A 22,647-nucleotide genomic window follows, 5' to 3' on the forward strand; every position below is an offset into this window, starting at 1 on the left:
CCCTCGGGGTAGGGCAATGGGCGGGCGGGGGCGCTGGGGCAGAACTTCAGGAGGCTGTGAGTGAGCACGGCGTCTTCAGCCTGGAGGGGACTCGGGTGTGGCCTGATCGCTCCCTGCAACCGCCTGAAAGGAGTTTTAGCCAGGTCTTCTCCCGGGTACCAAGTAACAGGACGAGAAGACATGCTATTAAGCTGCACCAATGGAGGTTCAAGTTGTACATGAGGAATAAAATTCTTCACAGAAAGGATGATTAAACATTGGAATGCATGCCTAGGGAGGTGATGGAATCACTGTAGCAGGAGGTGTTTAATACTGTACATGTATTATATTGTATGTACATGAGTGTACTGCACACTCAGTGCCCTGGTCTAATTGACAGAGTGGTGTTGGATTGTAGCTCACACTCAGTGATCTCAAAGGTCTCTTCCAACCTCAATGAATCTGTGTTTCCTTGATCTTCAACTAGAACAGGTTGCTCAGAGCCCTGTGCAACCTGTCCATAAATGTTTCCAGGGATGGGGCATCCACCACCTCTCTGGGCAACCTGTGCCAGTACCACGCCAACCTTCCTGTAAAAAAACCTTTCTTAATCTAAACCTGCCCAGTTTTGGTTTAAAATCACTTTACAGACTCTTCAGGCCAGTGCTTGGCTGCAGGGTGAATGGACTGGGCTGGCTGTAGTGGAGCAGCCTCTGGGCACTGCCACTCAGAGGTTTGGCCACTTGTGTGTCCCCACCTTGCTGTGACCTTCCTGTCACACAGGGAACATGGCGAGTGGGGCTGTTCTCTTGTAACCAAATCCTGTAATAACGCAAATGACCTAAATGGGGCAATCTCTTCTATGGATGGAATCTGCCCAGTGTGCCCTGTATCAGTCAGAGACCCTTTCACCTGGAATTCCCACCATCTAGTGGGACATGTCTGCCTTTTCCTCCTTACACTACTCTGTATTATACTTGTGGTGCAGTGAGCTACTATTCTAGAGATAGGTATATAAGTATGGCTGAAAAAACCTGATGTGTTCTAAAATACAAGGGGTGCAGTCATTCTGGGGTTTTGCCTATGTACACAGAATTTTAATAAGGGAGCAAGCTTTTTTTTTTATTGCATTTTTGTAAGTAACTAAGTGCAGTCATGCTATAATAAATTATATTCAACATCACAAATTTTGTAGAACATGTTGAGCTATCTCTTTGACAGCAGAAAGGGCCTCTAAGCAAGTTGGCTTGATTTCTCGAGGAGGAAGCAAAAATCCGTAAGTTCCTGTGTCACGAAGCTCAAAGGTAAAAGAATATTTAATGCCAAGATCATAAGCCCAGTCGTCAGATCCTCCAGGAGCTAAATCTGTGTGAGGAAGGGAAAACAGAAAAATTGCCTGAAAGCAGAACTTTTTCTGTTCAAAAGCTGTCTTCTGATCCTAGCAGGGATATATTGTCATGCCTTTCATTGCCATAAAGTCATACTTACAGATTGTTTGTGCACCAGCACCAGATCTGTAAGTTTTCCAAGTTGTCCTCTTAATAGCTTTAGCTACTTTCTGTGCCAGACTTTCCTGAAATTAAACAAAACATTATTACCTTTAAGGCTTTGTGACAATAGATAAAATGTACACAGTTAGAATTTACTTACAGTGTGCTCAGGATTTCACACTACTTAAATAATCATATAAAAAGTTCTAGAAAGTCCACTGAATGTGGTAAAAGTTTTCAGCATATGCCCATGCTACAGATTGCATTTCTGCTGTAGACAGATAAAAAGTATAGATGGGACCTTATCCCCACTTTTGGCAGTAAACTGCTGTCAAACCATTTGTTCTCATTCATCTCATATTTTTTCTTTTCTGCCACAGTACTTAAGTTGCTCTCTATTTAAGTAATATTGACAAATATGGCAGGAAAATATTTTAATTTAGAGAACCCTACTGTTAAGCCATGAAGAAGACTGAAATGCCCAGAACCAGTGCATCTCTCTCTGCTTTACGGGGAGAGAATAACTGTTCTGTTTTGAACTCCACCGTTTTCAGTGGGAGTTTGTGCTGTGTCATTTGGTGGCTCAAGAAAGTAAATTCTACATATGCAGGATATGTTTTTCATCCTACCACTAAGACAATTTTATATAAGTATCCCTTAAACAAAAGCCTTAATAAAAGTAGCATGTGTCCACCAGAATACCTCATTGCTTAGGTATGTAAAGGGTGTTTTTGAGAGTCACACACCCAATTAATTTCAGAGTTTATATAAACCATAAAACATAATGAAGAATTTGTACATATATATCTTTTCAAGATGTCCAGAACAACAGGACTCTGGTCTTCTAGCATCAGCTTCAACATCTTAGGTGTTGTTGATGTATAATCAATCTGGAATAAATATTTTCATTTTTCTGTAGCCTTCAGAAGCAGCTTGCTGACTTGCACACTACTAAACCAGCCCAGACTTTTTACATTTGTTAAGAACATCAAGAAAAATGTCATTTCCTAATTCTTGATCCTCACAGCACAGTGACTCCCTCATTACAAGACTGACCAAGCTGGATGAATAGGTCTGGAATAAGTGTGAAACTTCAGGAGGTAGGAAGACTTACCAGCTCCTCATGGTCCTTGCTTTTGTTCATAGTGTAAGAATATGGAAACAGCACCAACTGGGAGTAGGAGTGCATGGTGATATAGGCTTTAATGGTGTCCTTGTGGTCTCTGACAAAGCGAGCCACTGCTTTCACTTCAGGCTCAGACTCTGGGTAGGGTCCACAGTATATCTCCTGGCATTCAAAGTGAGATGCTCCTGGACCTTTAACCACAAAAAAAAAAGTGCACAGTTTTACTCCTTTACTTCTTCCCTTCTGCATTTCTTTTCATGAACAATGCAAGAGTATGAAATGAAAGAGCAGAGTATGGCGCTAATACACAAGAAATCATGGATTCCACCATGCTATGAAAAGAACTCGCATGCCTGTAGATATCTCTGCAAGCCTTCCAGGACTTCTCACCTATTGTGCTCTTACAAACAATCAAGGAGATGTAAAAAAGTATTCAATGACTGGATAAGAAGTCTTAGAGGAGAGGATGAATATGCTTCATTTAAAATGATCACATGATTGTGAGATCACATCTTAAAATCTAGAAGTACTACAGGAAAAAGGCAATTCTACATGATTATTTAATCTTGTGGGAAAACAAACTCCCAATGGGAAGGTGAAGAAACAAATCAAAATGAAAATTTTTAAGAAAAATTGATGCCAAAACAAATTATCAAGAAGACAAATAGGATTCACCACTTCTGTCTTCAGAATAAGACCAAATAACTTTCTGGAAGCACTCAGGATCTTTAGGGGAAAAATGTGTATTTTTCTTGATATAACAGCCATGGATGGTTTAGCAATGGCCTACAATCACTGAAATCCATTATAGGACTTTAGTGTCAGCCCTGAGTGAAGTCAGATCTGATCTATAGGGTAACATTTTAAGGCAGCTATTCTGCAGACTAAAAAAACTTGTCACGTACTAAAGTGCCCACAGTAATTAAACATTATATAGTCTTCATAAGAATCACAAAGGGCCAAAAAATCGTGGTCAACTAGGCATTTTGGAAGTATGACTGAGCTGATCAGTTTGTACACCACAGTGGAGCAGATGGATAGTGCAACAGGCCTTGGGTGACATGACAAGGGCTACCTCTTCCCTTTTCCTTTCTTCCCACCAACAGCCTCCCCAAGGTGTGTCATGGTGCAAAGCAGGGGGCTTTCTTGTGCTGGGAAGAGGTAATTCCAGGGATTAAAAATCCTGAGTCCCAGAAAGAATTATCTAAAGCTGGCAAAGTTGTCACCAGTTCATAATAGATATTCAGCTGCATTTATCTTTGTACTAGCTTCATGGAACAGTAGATGAAAATGTTTTCAAAATCAAAAATTGTAATGGCCAAAAGTGAGGCAGGGTTACAATAGGAAGAAAATTATGTCCTACCACACCAGTGTGCATCAAAATTCCTGTTCATGTCAGTACCGATGCACTTGCTGTTACCATGCGAGGAGCGGCTTTTCCTCCACAGCCGATTCTGTGGAAAGGGACACACCAGCCATGTTCAGGGAAAAATGCTGGAAAAGTCAATGCACCACCTCACTGATTAGTTAAATGTGACTTCCCACGTGTGCCTCTATGGTCCTGTGCTAGTGAAGACCAAGGAAGATTCTAAAACCAGTCTGCTTGCCAGCAAGGCTGGGTGATAAAGGGAAATCACCCAGTTGGGTAGGATCAGAAGTGATCACATTCTGATTTCAGTGGAATTTGGACTGTGGAAGGAGGGCAGAAGACACACCATTTGGCCAGGTATATGAGTTTATGAGCACAAATCCAACTTTCAGTGGGGAAAGATGCAGAAATTCCAAGCACAGAATAAGAGTTTCGGGTGTGCAGTTTCAGGATGATACTATGCCCTAACCATGCTCAATGATAATTCCCATAAATAGCAAATCTGTACCTTGAACAACCTTTCAGAAAAGATCTACATACAGAGGGGTGGCTCCACGTGTACTCATAGCCATCCACATTTATCACAGGCATGACGTAGAAATCGAAGTGCTCCAGAAGTGTTGTCATGGTCCGATCTCTCTCACGCACATGGATTGCCTATAAAGCACAGGGGAAATATATTAAAGCATTTGTAATTGTTATTTTTCTTACCTTCCTGCAAAGGTACCTGGTGGCATGTGTAAAATAATTGTGCAATTATCAGAGCAGTCTACCTGAGTCTGATAAGGCTCATCATATAATGGTTAAATAGCAAAGTAGCTCTCTGCTCAGAAGTGCCACCGGGAAAAATTGATACAGTCAGTCAGAGACACTGCAGTTCTTTAGTGTTAGTGGGTGGTCATGAGACAGAAATGAAGCCTATTAATAGGAAGGTTTGAGCTTTTGCTGCCTGTGTAAGTAATAGAAACCTTCCCTCCTGCCCAAAATATAGCAAGCTCCAAAATAACAAGTAATATTTCAAATGGCTGCCATACATAACATTATTTATTCTGGTTGCATTGTGAGTTTAATGCAACTATGTGACAAGAGTCAGTATGATGTACATTGCTAATTTTGCCTCACAGCTTATTTTGAAGGCTTTAGTGATACTGAATCTGGTTGTTGGTCCATGACAAAGAAATAAATTTTAATCTAGATGAGTGGGTTTGTTACTAATAGAATAGACTAAGTCCGTCATCATCCTTGTTTTTTCTTCATGCCTTACTTAGATCACCTTTTTTCATTTTAAATCCTTCCTAGTTATCCTCAGGCAATGGGCCTCCTTTGACTAAATGAGAAATGTCAATCTTTCTACAATCTTAACGACAAAATTAAATTATAAAAAGTGGACCTATTATAAAGAATGCCTAGGATTTGCTAGGGAGAGCTGATGATTTTAGTGCTTGTGTGCAGATGTGTATTAATGTCAGATTTTAAAACATTGCTTCATGAAGAGATACAGAAACAAAATTTGAATTTAAACCATGTAAATTAGATCAAAGGAATGGAGAACCTAAATGTTCAGCTTGTTACCTCTGAAAAATGCTGCAGGGACATGTCGCTGGCAAAATGACAGCACAGCTGGTAATTATTTGGAGCAGCATGAAAAGGGCAAATGCATTTATATCCAGTGGAACCTTGCAAGCTGGGATTATCAGTGGGTCACAAGGTACATTCAGCTGTATTTGTCCCTAGCTCCTGCAATATCCTTTCAAATATCTTAGGCATTGAGATTTTATAGTTGTGATTGATAAAAATGAATAAATATATTACATTTTTATTGTTCTTATTGTTATCATTATCATCCACATTATTTAGCTCCATCATGGCGAAATCATAATTCATGTTTCAAGGACTCATCTATGTTGTTCCTCTGACTACAGTACTGGTGACAGTGAAGTCTCAGTGTCATCTAGTTTATTTTTACTGTGAACTTTGCTTTTGTGAAAAAGTAATAATAAATAATACCTCAGAACATTAACTGAGCAAAATGGGCAACCTTGTCTGGGCCAGAAAGGCCTCAGGAGCCTTTTCCTGGTCCATATCAGGGACTGGGTCAGCTCAGCATAAGGAGTTGAGTAGAGATGCCTTACACTCAAAAAGACCAAGGCAATGTATTTTGAAATCCACTTGTAAACTGTGGATGTTTTTTCTTTTGGTGCACCTTTGTTCCCTCTCCTGAGCAGTGGAGATAATAAATATACTAAAGATAGATGTGGCTATTTGTCTGTGGCCACACATCAAGACTGGTTGGTCTAAGCCAGTACCATCAGTGTTTAATCTACAGGCTCAACCCATCAGTGATTTTCTAGTTTCCATGAACTGGTACTACAGCTGGATGTTGTTGGTCATCTTCTGGAGGTCTGACATGAGGGTGTCACTAGCAGGGATAGTACCTGAAGAAGAAGGTGGCTTATTTGACCTTATTCTCTGCAGATACAGAAAAAAAGCAGGAGCACAAATGAAAAACATGGAGTCAGGAGGAGCAGTAGGAGCAGACACAGGAGTAGGTGATGCATCACAGCCAGTGGATTGCTGGTGTGGAGCTGTGTCATGTCTGGAACAGGCAAGCATAGGGTACCTATTGCTCTAGGATGGCATGTAGAGCAGAACCAAGGGTTGTAGGACAGCTTGAGCTCACCCTGTGTGTCTTCTGACTGCTCCAGGCAGTACCAGTTGCAGTACTATGGACACAAGTCACCACGTGCTGCGTGACTTAGAGCCAAGAGCACTCCTGCAATCCACATGGCCGCTCAGACATGGCCCTAGCAGATTACCAAACACATGCTTTTCCTGGTATGCCCTCTCCATCCCTGACCGCTCAAACAATAAATGTCTCTGCTGAATTTGCTGCACATACTTTGAGGTTTCTTTCTTGCTTGATGATACATTTGAGCTCCTTTGCTTATACTCCCAATGACTTTCTGTTTCTCTCTCACACACATACCCTTATCTACTGGCACGCACACACACACACACACACACACACACACACACTGCTATGCTTGCAGCTTAAACATAAATATCATGTGTTGGAGTAAATGGATTAAGGCTTTATGGATCCTAGAATGCAATTGGACAAAGGTAAATGGCATCAAGATTTTTTGCTTTCCTTTGAAAACAGTAATCAGATGTGATTATGTACTCACATGACCTATGAACCACAGGCAAAAAGCAGGAGAAATCCATTCTCTAGCATGGATACCACAGTCAATCCATATGGCATTTTTTGATTTTTCCTTGCTTTTGGAAATCTGACAAAAGAGACATTGCATTCAAATGTCACCACTGGAAAGGGTACCACTTAAAAGCAGAAGTGAAACTGTAACCAAGATGGAAGAAGAAGCATCTATCTTGCAAGGAGAGCTCAGACTGACCCTGGGCCAGGGTACATTTGCGTACAGTCAGAGCCATTCAGGCTGCTGGCAAAATCCCAACACAGGCACCAAGACCTCAGCAAGAGCTGAGGTCAGGTGAGTCTGCCATCAGCTGTGCAGGGCAACAAACTAGATTGGCTTCAACATCAACAGAGGACGGTATCCAGTATTTCATGCCTCTGCATGATGGCCTAGATGTGGTAACTTCCTTGTGACCCAGAAAGGAACCTAATCTGGTCAAATGCGTTTGCAACAGTTACGCATCTTATTAAAACAACTTAGGACTTTGAAAATCACAAAAATTAAGAATGTAGATATAGATTTAAGGAAATGTCCTGTCCTAAAACCCCACTATTTGCTTACAGTAGTACTTGGAAAGTTTTTGCAGTAAGTCACAGGTGTACCTTCAGAACATAAAGAGGTCGCTTTTCATAGGATGATCCAATATATATTTTCTGGAGGAGATCAGAATGGACTTCCACTACTGCCTCCATCCAACGATATATCTGCAAGGGTGAAGTTAGTAAGTGGATCTTCTCTTTATTGTTTTGCTTCATCCCTGAAAGTAGTCTAGACTTAAATTCATTCTACCTCCCAAAATTTTTATCTGATGGGAAAGAAAAACTAATAATTCAACCCATCTACCATATGCCTGACTCTAATTTTTGTTAAAACCAACAGTAAGATGCAGTCACAACACAGTCTGAATGTAGCTCTGAAATTCCTGTTTAGTTCTGTTTGTTTAAATTGTTATTGATTTCATGTTTTAAATATTTATATGTTTGTTTTGTGACTTCATTTTTCTTCTCTATTTACTGCCTTTGAGTGAAAGTTTGAGGCAATACACATATGAGAGATTTTGTCTGGTGCTTCTTTCTATCTCTATGAAGGCATTACAATAAATAGAACTCTTGTTGTGCAATACAATGGTAATTATTAACTGCTGATGATTTCTTTCCTTTTATATCCATTCTCAACCATGAGACAAATTTCACCCTTTGCATCTACAGATGTTCACAACAAGAACAGCTTACTTCTTTCATTGAATGGTAGTTTTCGTAGTATGAGGAAGATCCGCGAGCATTGACTGTGTCATTGACAGTCTGCTTTTCAATAATTCCTTGAACATCTCCCATCAAGACTCTGAATAACAAAGGAAGAGCACAACCTCCTGTTAAATAAATGACAAACAACTTTACAGAATCATTCATGACAACAAATAAAAAATACATACTTGTGTTGGATGGTCAGTTGCCTTAACTGAGCTTTTATGCTATTTATGCTGGATGCCCTGACATAGAAATGGACTTCTCTGTCCTTCTGGATGTTTTCAACCACAACAGGTTGCCAGAGAATGACCTACAAAGTTTCCAAAAACATTTTATTTTTTTTTTTACCTAGGAAAGAAAAAATATCCTTACTAACATTTAATAAGCATTTTGAAAACAATCAAAGCATATGTTTTCAATTTAAGAGACTCCTTGTAACAAGCAGTTTAATGTTCCTTGTGATATATGGCATTCTGCTACTTCTGGAAGTGAAATGTGTGTATTTAAGAAAGGTTTATAATGACTTCTGCACAGAAATTCATAAATCAAGAACAAAGGCAAGAACATAACATTTTCTGAGATAGTATTTCTAGTATAATAGATGTATTTAGCTGGTTATTATATTACATGTTTTCAAGTCTGCTGAGAGTTATTTTCCCTGAGGGTATTTGGAGAATTAATGAAGATCAGACCAGTCTTTGTAGTTATTGTATTCTCTGATGACTTTGATCAGGGAGGAAATAAGTGCCAGAAGGGGTTTGAATATAAGTCAAGTTGAAGAAGCAATACAGAGATTAGAAATTGGAGAAAAGTAAGAAAATGAGATTGTTCTTTGTAAAATTAAATGTTTTACAATAATAAAATCAGAAGCCAGCATATTCAATAAAAGACTGAAACTTCAGAACCAATAATACAGAAAGATCTGGGTGTGACAGTTAGCAGTAAGTTAGGCATAAATTTAAAGTGTGAAAAAACTCAGCATAATTTCTGGATGCATTTTTAGGGCATCACACAGCATGAAGCCACCAGACAATAGGGTTTATTTTTTTCCTTTATGGTTCAGTTGCACAAGGAATATTGTTTGAACAATAAATCGTAATCATTAAAATTGGTTGGGAGGTACTGTTTGTGTCTACCCTTCCTCTTCCCCATTCTGTTTTTTTTTTATATATCTTCCTCAATTTATAGTAATGGAAACAAATTTTCTGGTTTATAACTCATGAGAAATATTTGGTTTGCATATTCCCATAAATGACTTGGGAGAAAACACCACAAGCCCTCTCTGCATTGAATGTATTGCACTTTTCCTTCCTGACTTCTTGGGGCTCCTTGTACAAGAAAGTGAAGAATCACAGTAGTAAATAAAAGATGGAGGAGCGGAGGTTTATATTGGTACAGAAAAACAGATGTATATGTGACTTGACTTGTGAAGGTGGAAAAGAGCAAGGTTATCTAAACATTTCTGAGAACTTCAGGGAAGGATTAGAAGATGCTAGTAGGGATGGCAGAAGGATTTTGGGGTGGGCATAAAATAAATAGGAGCCAAGAAAGACAGAGAAAGACTGGGCATGGACACCTTTAAAATCTCTTAGTCATATGAAACCCATTCTCAATCATCCTGTAAATTATGTTGATTGAAGAAATGGTTACACCTTTGTTGCAGTGTTGACTTCAAACTGGGAGTGTGTGATTGAATGAGAAAAGAGATGTCTCAGTTTAATTAAATACTCCTTTACCTAATGAAAGATAGAAGTAATAATAATACAAAAATATTATTTAAGATATTTTTATCTTCTAGATGCTACCTTTAAAAAAATACCACAAAAATCCAGTCCTGGTCTTCAGAGGTGTGCAAGCCATACAAAGGTCATGATCACACTTGTCAAAAGAGCTGAGGTTCCCTAGCAAATGTATTTCTACTTACTGTGTGTTGGTGTTTTCCCAGTTTTGCAGTGCCTTAATACACAAAATCAATTGGAGAAATATGAGCTCCTATATAATTAATTACTGAAACATTATGTAAACACATGTAAATCAGAAGGTAGTAGGAGATTAAAACCAAGCATTTCCTGAGCTGATGAATTAGAACAAATTAATGGAAGTAGGCTAGATCTTTCTTGTGAGGGAGAAGCAGTATTAGGGCACTTAGGGGGAAATTTGGCCTGGAGCTCAGAGAGACAGAATAATCTGTTTACCTCAGTGGTGTTCAGTAAATCCTGAAGAGCTTCAACTTGTTCATCAGTTTGTGGAAGAGCCCACAAAACTTCATCCCTGAAAAACAAGGGTATTTAGGTAATGCACAGGTTCTTGGAACAGCTCCAGTTCATGCAAAAGGGAAGAAGCAGGCTTGGCCTCTCTCATCTTCCCTGGCTTGGGTGCCATGAACCCAAAGACACTCCGGTAGTGAAGATGCTGAATCTGGTTCCAGCTTCTGCTTCTACCAATCAGTAAAATCCATGAAAGAGATGGTGCAGGGCTTTGGTAGCCAATATTTACTGCTGAACACTGAGGTTGTTTCTGGGAGCTGGCACCAGCACCACAGCCACAAGCCCCAGCTAACCCACAGTGCAGCAGCAGCAGTTGAAAACTAGCTGAGAACAGGAAAATGGCTCTCCTGTTGTCCTCTGAGTTTCTCAGCCACCATTCAGCAGAGACATCAGCCCTCCCAGTCTGCCAAAAGCCCTCACAGGTTTGGCAAAAGCCAAACATGATGTTTTGTAGATGTGCACTCCTACTTCATTGAAGTTTTTCTAGTCTCCTCATTTGTGTCCCTCTGCTGGTATTTTTTCAAATGGTCTGCACCACTGTCCTCCCCATCTTTGCCCAGTAACTTGTATTCCCTTTCTATTTGAAAACCATGGTCTGGACATGCTGTACATGACATGGTGCTTCCCAGCTACTCCATGCCTGATGCCACTGTCAATGACAGAAGTGAAATTCACTTTCTGGAAAGAAAAAAAACCAGCATTCTGCACGGAGTCCTGATCATCAGTGTCCTGCAAGTCATGTAGTTTAGAAATTGCACTGGATAGATAATTAAAGTAATTTGTGTGTGTAGAAGAAGGAGACTCAGGGGAATGTCAGACCCCTCTTTCCATTTCCTGGGCTGGGGTGGCTCTGAGCCACATCTAATCACGTGGAACTGGTGGCACTGTATAAACCAGGCACAATCAAAGTCCCTGCCAGCCCTGTCTGCAAAGACTGTCCTGAAAAGAAAACAGTCAGGGCTCTCAAAACTAGGGTTTTCAAGCAGCATAACATGATTGTCACAGCTTGTTGCTGTGACTGATTTCAAGCAGAAACCTGACAGCATCTGGCAACCAGGTGATTCATCTTTACTTCTAGCCAGGCTCCAAGCAATCACTGTTGTTTCTCATGCAGAACCAACAACATGACAACCTTATTTTTGCCTCCACCATCATTTGACAGAACATCAAAAAACAATCAGGGATAGGCAAGGTGGGCAGCTTGCCTATTTCTTTAGTGCACTCTGAAGTGTGTGTTTGAGGCTACTTTAAAAACGAATGTCTTCTCATAGCTGAGGGAGTCTTTTCACACAGGAGCCTAGAAAAAGCCTGCTGCATCTGGTTTCATTGCATTATTCCCATATCCTGAGAGCACCATAATGGGGAAGCTGATGTGTACTTGTACCCCACCGTTTGTTGCACAAATATTTCATCTGAGTGTGGTAAGTACTGAACAGGTGTTACAATTCCTCCCTAGCTCCTGTGATAAGACCTGAATATGCTGAAAATCTGATCAAAATTCTGCCCCTGCACTTCAGAGTGGCAAGTATTAACTGCCAAAACTGTAGTTGCCCTTCTCAGTTCCCCTGCTTTGATTCAGCATTGTACCCTCCTTCATCTGTCTTCTTTCCCATTCTTTGTAGAAAACACCCAGACAAAAGCTTTAATTATTACCCTTATACCAAGCTCAGAATGTGCCCTCTACCCCCAGTTTCCTTGTCCTGCCTGCTGCCCCTGTACAGCTGGACCTCTTTTCTTTGTGTTCTCATGCCCCCTTCCCTGATTGCTTTCAGTTTGTTCTTGAAAAGAGCCTTCTCATTCCTTCTTCCAGTGTTCTGCCAGAGACCCACTGGGCTCTGTCCCTGTTTCCCATATCTTTTTCCTTTCCCTTTTACCTCTTGGTAGAAGTCCAGCTACTATCCTCACACTACCTTACTCAGATCTTACCCTGTAAGTGAGTAAGTTACATTTCAGTTAATCTTAGATGGGTTTGATATATCTTCATCTCAGCTAGGCACTATCTTAATAAAGCAACAGGCACTTTAGGGGTTGAGTTAACCTGAGCTAATTTAGATGTGAGCTAATTTTAAATATGTGTGTTTAGAAGGTAATTAATTTCAGGTGTGTGCTAACCTGAAATGAATTGCCTTCTAAATACACATATTTTTCCCCACTACCTGTACAGAAAGGTGAAGGGCACTTGTTCCTACACAAAGCTGTGTAAAAATTCCGTCCAGTCAGATGAATCTCATTCTTTTAGCCATTTTCATAACTGGGGCTGGGAGGATTAGGCTCCTGCTTTGCAGTGGGAAACAACATATTCTTCTTTAAGAGTCAGATATTCAGTGTTCTATTTAAACATGAAGTAAATAAATCTTCAAGTACCACAGAGCAATATTGTTCCACTGAATTCACCTAAACCCATATTTGTTTCCCCCCTACTTTAACCCTCCCACCTCCATTGCAATCCACAACAAAATATTATTGCAACACAAAAGGAGAGGAAAGATCCTCTTTTTAAGGCATAAACTCAATGGTGTTCACCTCTCACAGGTCTGCAGAGTGGTGCAAAATCACAGAAGGGATACGAGAAATAATTCACATTTTATTTGTGTAGATATTTTAGTTCTGGAAGCAGGTTGTATTTAATCCTAGGTTGTTCAGCTTTGCTTAAAATCACCACATGAGGACCTTATCCTCTTAGTTCTACTTATTAAAACATTTCAGGTTTTAAACCAGTGGTACATGCAGAAAATAAAAGCACTTTGCCTGTCTTCATCTCTGACATATGTTCTCATGTTTTAAGAAAGCATTTGGTTTCAGGGCATTTCTGAAGTTTATCAATAGGTAGCAATAAAGCTGCTTCTGAAACATTGTACAAATACCAAATGGTTATTCAAAAATGATTTATGCCTGGAAAAACCATCATAAAAGCTGCTTTGGAAAGAAAACAGATTGTTAGCACTTTCTGAAATGGTTTCTCTTTCTACCTCAAGAAGTAATTCATTTAAGATCTTGTTTTAAGGCAAATGAAGCAAATTATTTTTCCCATTAAGTTTCCAAATGCCCTTTATTGGCATTCAAAAGTACTGAATGAACAGAATTGATTTGCACTTAGACCAAAAAGAGTAGTCTTAATATGATTAAAAACACAGGATTTATGGATGCAAAGAAGACTTAAAATAATTTCATTTCCCCCACCATCTTTATGTTAAATTGAACCACGTATCCAATTACAAGGGCAATAAATATATGTCAGCCTTTGACAAATGTTTTCTCATGCAACTCAGAATTATTTTTCATCAATACTTTCCCTGTCCCACCCACCACACACTAGAACACCCAGCAGCATCAGTAGATCTTTACCTTGGAATAGTGAAGGCATGCTTTTCTGGAGCTAAGATAAAGAAGGTAAAAAAGAACAGGTAAAGCTTCATCTTCATGGCATTCACAACAAAACCAAATGCAATAGGAAAGACAAGGGTTCAGGACCCACATTATTGATTTTTAAAATGTTATTTAAAGAGTAGTTAAAATTTAATATTGCTTCTCACTTCAACCCCAAGCTCCCGGTGGCTAAGTCAATATGACAGAGCTCTCTGGGGAGGTCCTGCTCATATTGATGTTGTCCATGTACGAGAGGATAAAATACATTTTGAACATTTTCATATTGACAAATCACTTTGTCATTTCAGCCTTTTATTCTATTGCAGCTACAAACTACAGACATAAGAAAGAACAGCAAGCACAAAGCTTTTGTGATCCTCTAATTGTGGAGGTCCAGCAGCGTGCTGTGAATCCATCTCTCTTATAAGGCATCACAGCCAAGCATGAATCTGTTTCAAAGCAGTGGGAATTAGGTTAAGTCCAAACAGAAAAATTCTGAACAAGAAACCTCCTTTTCCTGGCATTTGCTAGCAGAGAAAACAAGGAGCAAGTGAGACATGTTTTTTTGGTGCTTTGACATCCATGTATTTTCCTTATGGATGTCATAAGGGTTACTTTTCAAGAAAAAGTACAAGTGACTCTTCATCTCGTTATTATTAATTTTTGCATGGCCCCAAGATTTGCCCCTCATATCTCTATCCACAGGTATCCGTACAGGACAGGCTGAAAAGCTGTGTGAATTTGGTATGTCCAGAATAGATGATCTCCACCTTTGTTCCATGCTTGAACAGCAAATCCAAACTTGGATAAGATACAGCTAATTATCATGGTTCAAGTCCTCTTCCAGAGGGAATTCATTCCAGAAGAGGACTGAGGAGTGAATCAATATGTTTGTAATAGGGACACTAGGGAGCCAAGACCTGGATGTGAATGGGGGAACGAAATTATTTGATGCTCTAGGTGTAGCTTGGAGTTATAGCTATACTCTGGGTAAAAAATGCCTGGGAACAAGCCCTGGAGCTAATCTTAGGTAATGCAAACTGGATTGCATCCATGAACATCCTCTAGAACAGCTCTGGAGTGGTCTGGATCAGAGCCGATTCTCCACCCAAGCAGGCAGCCAGGCCTTTGGAAGTCAAACACAGTCCTGGATTTGATTTTTTTGTTGTTGTTGTTTTGATTGTTTTAGAAGGGCAGCCCTGTCTTAAGAAGCCAGACAGCTGAGTTATAGGTGACTGAAGTCAACAGAGGTGAATCACACTCCCCAGTGGGTACACTGGGGATAATGTCTCTGTGAAAATGCATCAACACTGAAAATCCCCAAACTGGAATTGAGCACAAACCAGACACCAAGAGGAAAGGCAAAGAAAGGCTCATGGGAAGTGAAATCACTGATGCCTTACCTAGACTTTTTAGTTCTTATTTTATCTTTTTAGATGTTGTTCAAACAAACAGGAAGTTCTGGCCAGGTACAGAGGCCATTCCCAGCAAGGGCAACACTCTGCCAGAAGAGTTGATTTTTAAACCAGTGGTTCAGATGCTCTGTCCTCACACAGGCAAAAGGAAGCTGTCAAATAAAAATAAAATACAGGAGAGAAAACTTGCTCATCCAGACATGCTCTTTCATGGAATTGTTCCATGTACAGATATGATGAAAAAATTGATCTGCTGAGCTAGGTTTAACAGAAGAGATTGAAAAGCTGATGGAGTTGGTTGCTCTTACTGAAGAAAAGGAAAGGATCATTTCTCTACATGCCTTAGGGTGTTAATTAAGTGGGAAAAGGGAATACCTTCTATTGTCTACCCAAGAAGAAAGTTTTAGACAAACAGTAGTTGTAAGATTTTTTTTGTGTTGGTGGCTTTTCCAGGAAATTCTCCAGCTTACTGGAAAGAGACTGTTCACATGGTGTTTGAAAGTTACTGATTTCCTACTTGCATTTTGGTTTCTGGAATGCAAAGGAAATACTTCCTACAAAAAAAAAGAAGAAAAATGGTGTTTGATGAAACTCTACCTGAAGCAGTAAATCTTTTAATAACCTTCAAGGACTTCTGAGAACCTGGGAAGTATTTTTCAGATTATCTGGGAAGAAAAAATGCAGTCTTAGAAACAATGTGAAGGGCAACTGTCAAAACAACTGATTTAATAAAAACATTTACTTTTGAGAGTTTGAACTGCTGCTTGATTTTTTAAAGGCATTTTAATTATTTTATTGAAAATTAACTTGCATTTCCACAGACTGTTTTTAAAACCTGGAGGAAATAAGACTCAATTTAGAAACTGCTTCAAGGTGAGGTTTTTGTTGAATTTGAGGAGATCTGAAATCCTCCTTTCTTGAACAAATCTATTTTTCTCTAATTGGGAAATTCATCAAAACTGATCATTCCCAGCAACTCTTTTCACTTCTGCTAACTCAGCATTCCCTGGTGAAGAGCTGCTTGGTCAAAAATTCTGTCAGAGTTCAAAGATTTTGCTGCATTTGGATTAATTATTCCTTCTCCACTGGGTAGTCCATGGGCTGTGCTGACCTGATACTTGCAAGCGTTGCCATAGCAAATATGACCAGAGGCCTTGTACTAATGGGGGACAATTCCAGTTGTGTTGGTTTGTGTTAACTTTTAGGGTTGCTTTGGGAGATGCACAAGCTTTCATTTAAAGAGGGATGAGCAGGTCTTGGTTTCCAGAGCAGATAATTAGCAAAGTGTTGTCTTGATTTCTTTGTTGAAAAATATGCATTTGGGAATTAGGTTATATATATAGCCCTCTGATGCCATTCTTATATTGCTTTTAAAAATATAATCACACTTTAAAGGCAGTTCTAAAGAGATGTCTTCACTCTTTTGGCTGGATGCTGTCTCTCCTCTCCCTCTCCACGTTCACATGTAGTAACACCAGTGTCCCCTGGACAGAGACTGGGTGCTGTACCTCTGGCACATCTTTGTGTGGCGGTTTAAGATGTCAGTAGCCAAAATGGTGGCAGCAGAAGAGACCAACATCTGTGTTCCTGCTAAGTCAGAGTATCTATCATTGCTCAAGATCCCTCAGCACACACTGGGACGCTGGGCTGTGCCTGGTCATCATGCTGGGCTCCTGCAGGCTGCTCTTCTTGATGAAAGAGAACCAGACCCTGGAATGCTGTCAGATAAAACAAGTCAAAGGAGAAACTTCTTGAACTGCTACAGCAAGATGATCTCAAGCAGTTGCAGCAGTGCCACTGAGTAATCTCCAGTGACTCTCCTAAGTGTCACCCTTGGTTTTCTGTGGCCGCATTTCTCTTCACAGAGAAAAGCAAGGCACAGCTTCCCAAGGATATTTTCTGGGAATTACAGCGAGGAACCTCAGAGAAAGAAAAAACAATTCTTATCTCAATTGCTGCTCCTCTTGTGCACAAGTGGAAAGCATTGTGGAAGATTGTTTACCTGAAGGGAATTGGTGATTGGATTCTGGTGTGAGTGTTTTGATTCATTGACCAATTGAATCTACATGTGTGTGTGTCGGGACTCTTGGCTGACAGTCACGAGATTCTGTGCAGTTGAGTGGAGTTGAGTGCTTGTGCAGATTCAGCGCAATATGGTGTAATAAAGTATACAATAATATAGTATAATAAAGTAATTAATTAGCCTTCTGATATCAATGGAGTCAGATGCATCATTTCTTCCCTTCATCAGGGGTTGCTTTGCTTTTCCTATAGTTTTCAGCCACCCAAGTGTCATGAGATTTCCCTTATACTCAACCGTGACCTAAGTGTGACTTTCTTCTTTGATCCTGGGGCTTGCACAGTATCCAGCAGCAAGATTTTAAATAACAAGTCTCATCAAGATTCTCAGATCTGAGTCTGTATTTCAGTGTGTGCTAAAGCCCATGCTAGGCTGGCGCTGTCTGTTTGTAACAGTGAACCTGTTAACGAGCATGCACAAGGGGCAGGAGGAGCAGAGGTCAGCTGTTATCAGCAACCACATCCCTCAGATCATTTTCCTTGTTTGGGATTAGCATAGTCTGTTATGGTTTTGATCCTCCAGAATCCTCTTGTTTCCAGTTAATCAGGGAGTCCCTCCAGGGATGGGTAATCGTGTGATGCATGTGTGTGACTGAAGCAGAACATAAAAGCCAAGTCTGTGCTGTCCTTACTGGTTCTTTAAATTCAGATTCAAATGCAAAATAATCTCATGAAAATTGCTGATGGACCCTTGCCATTTTTTTGGTGCATTATCACTACTGATGGGGCCAAAGGTAACCAGTGAGCGCCCCTCCCACATGAGGCAGAAGATGACTAAAATCTAACTAAACTCTGATCTCTGTTGCTCACTGTGTGATGCAGCTGAGGGCTGTTGCTCATGAGCCACACAAGGATGCAATTAGTGTAACAGTTCTTTATTATGAATGTGGCAGAACAGAATTAGAACTCCATTTACAAGTCCCCCTTTCAAACCCATTCAGCCATTAAGGCTGTATCATCTTTCAGTTTTCCAAGGCATATAATTGATAAATGATTTCTCCCTGCACACCTCAGCTCCTCATCTTTATTCATGAACCAATTAATCTTTGTAGGACACTGTGATCGTTTGCATACATGGCCAATGTCACCAACCTCTGTTATTTCGTTCAGGAAACAATTTTGCAGCCCATGAAACCACCAGGAGGGGAAAATCTGGACTATGTCTAAATTTCTGTTGTTCTGGCATTTCTCCCTCACATCATTCTCAAATATAAAAATCAGATGCTGCTTGTGCTAGAAAATGATGGATTAACCTGGGAGGAAGCGCCCCTCAGCAGTATGTTTCAATCATGGCTGATAGGTATGAGCAGAGGCTGGAAATACATGTTTCCTTGGCATTTTTGAGGACTCTGTTGCGCCAACCTATTTTATTTATTAAATCTTTTCTTTTACTCTTTGCTAGTCAGCTCTCCTGGGTTAGTAGAGAGAAAGCTGCTATAGTATATGCATGGTTTGGGGTGAGTGGGGAGGTATCTGTACTGTTTAAACTCTTTCTTCATGAGCTCTGCTTCCTGAAGGGCTGTTATAAACCACCACCCAATCAACAGTTGTACAAGTGATTCATGTTGTCTTTCTGCCAGGACACCTTGACTTATTTGGCTGGGTCTTAGCAAGGAGCACCTGCAAGGCAAGTTTTATCTTGGTAACAAAGGATATCAAAGAGAGTCCCAGGAGCACTCCAAGCAGAACTTCTGAGCACTTGAGGAAGGTGTCCAAGTACCACCTACAGAGAACACACTTTAGCCAAGTTGCACATGAATGGATGCACACCTGTCTCCCCCTCTATGTACAAAGGTTATGTGTGCACATATCCAGAATGCAATTAGCCCTGGGGCAGGGATGTGTTCTGCCTGTCTCCGTCTGGATCAACCAAATTTGCTTTCTTCTTTGCATTCCTTGCACTTGCTTACATTTCTTGCATGGCATCTGGCAGAGATTAGAAGAGTGGACCCATCCTTTGGGCTTTTGGAGAATGCTGGGACCTGTTTGAAGGTGCCAGGGCCTGTTTGAGGATGCTGGTGAAGAGAAAGCCCATAGAGCAAAGGTCCTGCCCTCTTTCATTCACCCCTCTCAGCTGGTGTGGTCCCCACCACCATCAGTCTGTGCAAGCAGATGCACACTGCAGAGACAACCATCACTGCCCCAGAATTTGGCTCCAACCACAAATTTGGGAAGTTTCTACAAATTTTGAAATTTTCTAGAGGCATTTGACTGGTATGCAAGATCTGATCACTGCATGGACAACATCCCCCCAGGTAGGTCTGAGAAGCATTATGGGACACTGAGGCCATGTTTCCCTAATGCCAATTGTGATTTGACAGAGCAGCAGGCAGTGGATGTAGGACAGGTGGGCAGGGCCTGCATCCCTCCTCAGGAATCTCTGTTTTCCCTGCTGTGGCTGATTGAGCTTTCACTGGCACATTACCTAACCACAGGATGGTTTCACTGACACCCAAGCTAACACAGACCTTGAGGAGAAGGCATGGCAGGGCTGGTGCTCCTAAGCCTAGTTCACCAGCTCTCGGACACACAAGGTGTTTTGCTTTTCATTTTCACATTGCTTTTCTGCCTGCATGAATCAAAGCAGTACCACACATATGAAGCACCTGCTCGGAGATTTCCAGAGGGCATGTGTGGGGCCCTCTCTCTGCTTTGTGCATTTACAGATATTCATTGCTGTATTTCCTTAGATCCTTAACAAATGCCCAGAGTTCAGTGTGTCTAGGTGGGATTGGTAATGTAGCATTCTGCACTTTTCACAAATTTCAGACATAGTGTAGTAACACCAGTGAGCAGATGGCCTGTGTGAATTCTGGCCTTTCTCAGCTTTGAACAATTTATCATGGATCTGGAATAGTAATAGTAGTTTGCAATCTGGGAACAAATTAGGTTTCCCATAAAGCAGTTTGAAAAGTTATCAGGGCACAAAAAGTAAATAAGATGCAATGAAAAACAGTCCTTTATAAATATAGTCATTTTACTTGGTGAGAACTAAGAGCTGTGTGTTACTTTCAGAGCAGCAAAGGAATTGCCAGGGGAATAACACATTTTTCCTGGTGGCAGAAGAGAACCACCCACAAGCACTGATTGACACTTATAAAAAAATTGAGAGCATTATGATGTGAGCTTGCCCCTAATTCACAGTTTTCTCACATTAAGCTGTACGAAGTCCACAGATGCCACCTTACCATTACACAGTGCTCTTCTGATTCATGTCCTGCTTAATGAACAGCTTCTTAGGTTTGTGGGTAAATTTTAACTCCAAAGTGTCTCACCACACAGCAGGCAATGAGAATTAGGCATTCAGTGGTGCTAATCTCTGCTGCTTGGGCTTGAGTGGCTGAGCAGCCTGAAGGAAAATGCTCCCAAATTCTTGACAAGTCTGTTCTTCATATGGTGAAGGAGGCTGCCAGAAGTGGGAGAAGACAGAGAGCTGACTCTGAGGAACTCAGCATACGGGTTTGCAGGATTGGAGGCACCAGGATCCATTTCTTCATCAAGCTGAAAGCAGCAGTCAATGGTACTTGCTGTAGGACCAATGCTGCTCCTGTGCTTTTTGCAGCCAGCTGACAGAGACCTATTTTCCAAGGGTCCTATTTTCCAAGCAGAAGCCAGATCAAAGCTGCTGCTCATTTAGACAGCAGTGGACACCAAGGCCTGAAGTCTGTGATTAGGCTAATGACAGAATTAAGCTGCACTTAGAAGGATGAGTGATGTCAGGTTGGGGTTTTGGTTTGGTCCCAGTTCTGGAGGAAATAGAGACAACCTTATCTCTACAAGAGCATAGCAGCCAGCCAACCTGCTTGCTGTCCCCTTTCCAAGGCTAGAACAGATGATTTCTAGCTAGGGTAGATGATTTACAAGAAGGTGTAAAATCCTCATCATACACCTAATTATGCTTTACTACTCTGTGGGGGGACATTTCCTTCTAAGTCCATCTGGTGATCAGACTGTACCCTGAGGCGTGTGGATTGATTGCCCTCATGGTTTTTTCTCCTATTTAGTCTAAATGCTGATGCTTTATTTTTATTCGTATGAGTGTCTAAGCCTTTTTGAAGCATTGAAAATTATGATTAATTGTGCAATGAAAATCAATAATGAAAGTGCTTACAAAGTCAGCTTGATTTGGGAGTGAATCCCAAAGACAGCTGCTTTCTCTAAGAGGGATGGAAAAAGTCAGAAGAAAGCAACAGCAAAAAAATTCCAGATCCTGGTTGGTATTTTTAGTGATGTTTGTCATAGGCTTAACCCCTTCAGCATCTTCTGAGAGAGACCTTTATTACAGGCTGCTATTACCTGTTCATGAAAGCAAAACCTCAAGTTCATCAAATAAGCAAGAATACTCGATTAAACAGAAATGCACTGAAAAGTGAAACTATTTCTACTCCTGTACCAGAATGCAGCTATTCCCACACCTTCGGTGCTGTGACAGATTCGTTTTTCGAGTGAGATTCCAGAGCCAGGGCTGAGGATCTGGGAGGGATTTACAGTGGCATCCCTGCCAGCAGCACTTACTCCCTTTTGCGCACTTGCGAGTGCTGGCTTCGTGCCGAGAGTTCAGGATCCAATTTTTTCCTCCGTTCCTCAGAGGATGGCAGTGCCGCCTGCCGGTGTGCGAGCTCCGGGCGCAGGGAGTGCCATCTCGTGGTTATCTGTCCGTGCTGCGGAGCGCGGGCTGGCGCTCGGTGATGCTGCTCCCCAAGGCAGCCCGCGGGCACAGCGCTGCCGACGGGGAGGGATGCGTGCCAGCGTGCTGGGATGCTGAGGAGGAGGAAAAGCAGCCCCTTCCACAAAACGTGGTTCAAATAACACCGTACATCTCCTGGCCCCTCTCCAGAGCCTGAGGCAGCTTTCAGTCCCCAGAGCCCTCGAAGTCCTACACCTTGCCTAGCGGCAATGCATGATGTATAGAAGCCTCCTCTCTGCCCATCTCAGCAGTCTCCTCTAAAAATCTTACCCCTGTGCAAAAAGCTGAGTTGCTAAGAGCTGGTGAATGGAAAACGCCTGAAAATCCCCCCTGCTCTCTGGGGATGGCAAACACCTGCATTCATTTGGGTTCAAGGGAAAAGCCATCCTTCTCACCCTAGTTCT

At 41.1% G+C, this 22,647-nt stretch overlaps 1 protein-coding gene across 1 annotated transcript; it reads right to left on the minus strand.

The window, feature by feature from the left end:
* Positions 1-1,103: 1,103 nt before the first annotated feature.
* On the minus strand, positions 1,104-14,148 carry CPB2 (carboxypeptidase B2). The gene is made up of 11 exons (XM_005420764.1): positions 14,042-14,148; positions 10,625-10,700; positions 8,615-8,739; positions 8,415-8,523; positions 7,785-7,886; positions 7,153-7,257; positions 4,505-4,621; positions 3,959-4,049; positions 2,584-2,786; positions 1,468-1,552; positions 1,104-1,344 (listed from the first exon to the last, which is right to left on the minus strand). The coding sequence occupies exons 1-11, from the start codon at positions 14,116-14,118 to the stop codon at positions 1,160-1,162; spliced, it is 1,275 nt and encodes a 424-aa protein (XP_005420821.1). The 5' UTR covers positions 14,119-14,148; the 3' UTR covers positions 1,104-1,159.
* Positions 14,149-22,647: the final 8,499 nt, after the last annotated feature.

Source organism: Geospiza fortis, unplaced genomic scaffold (assembly GCF_000277835.1).
Source record: "Geospiza fortis unplaced genomic scaffold, GeoFor_1.0 scaffold194, whole genome shotgun sequence".
Classification (NCBI taxonomy): Eukaryota; Metazoa; Chordata; class Aves; order Passeriformes; family Thraupidae; genus Geospiza; species Geospiza fortis.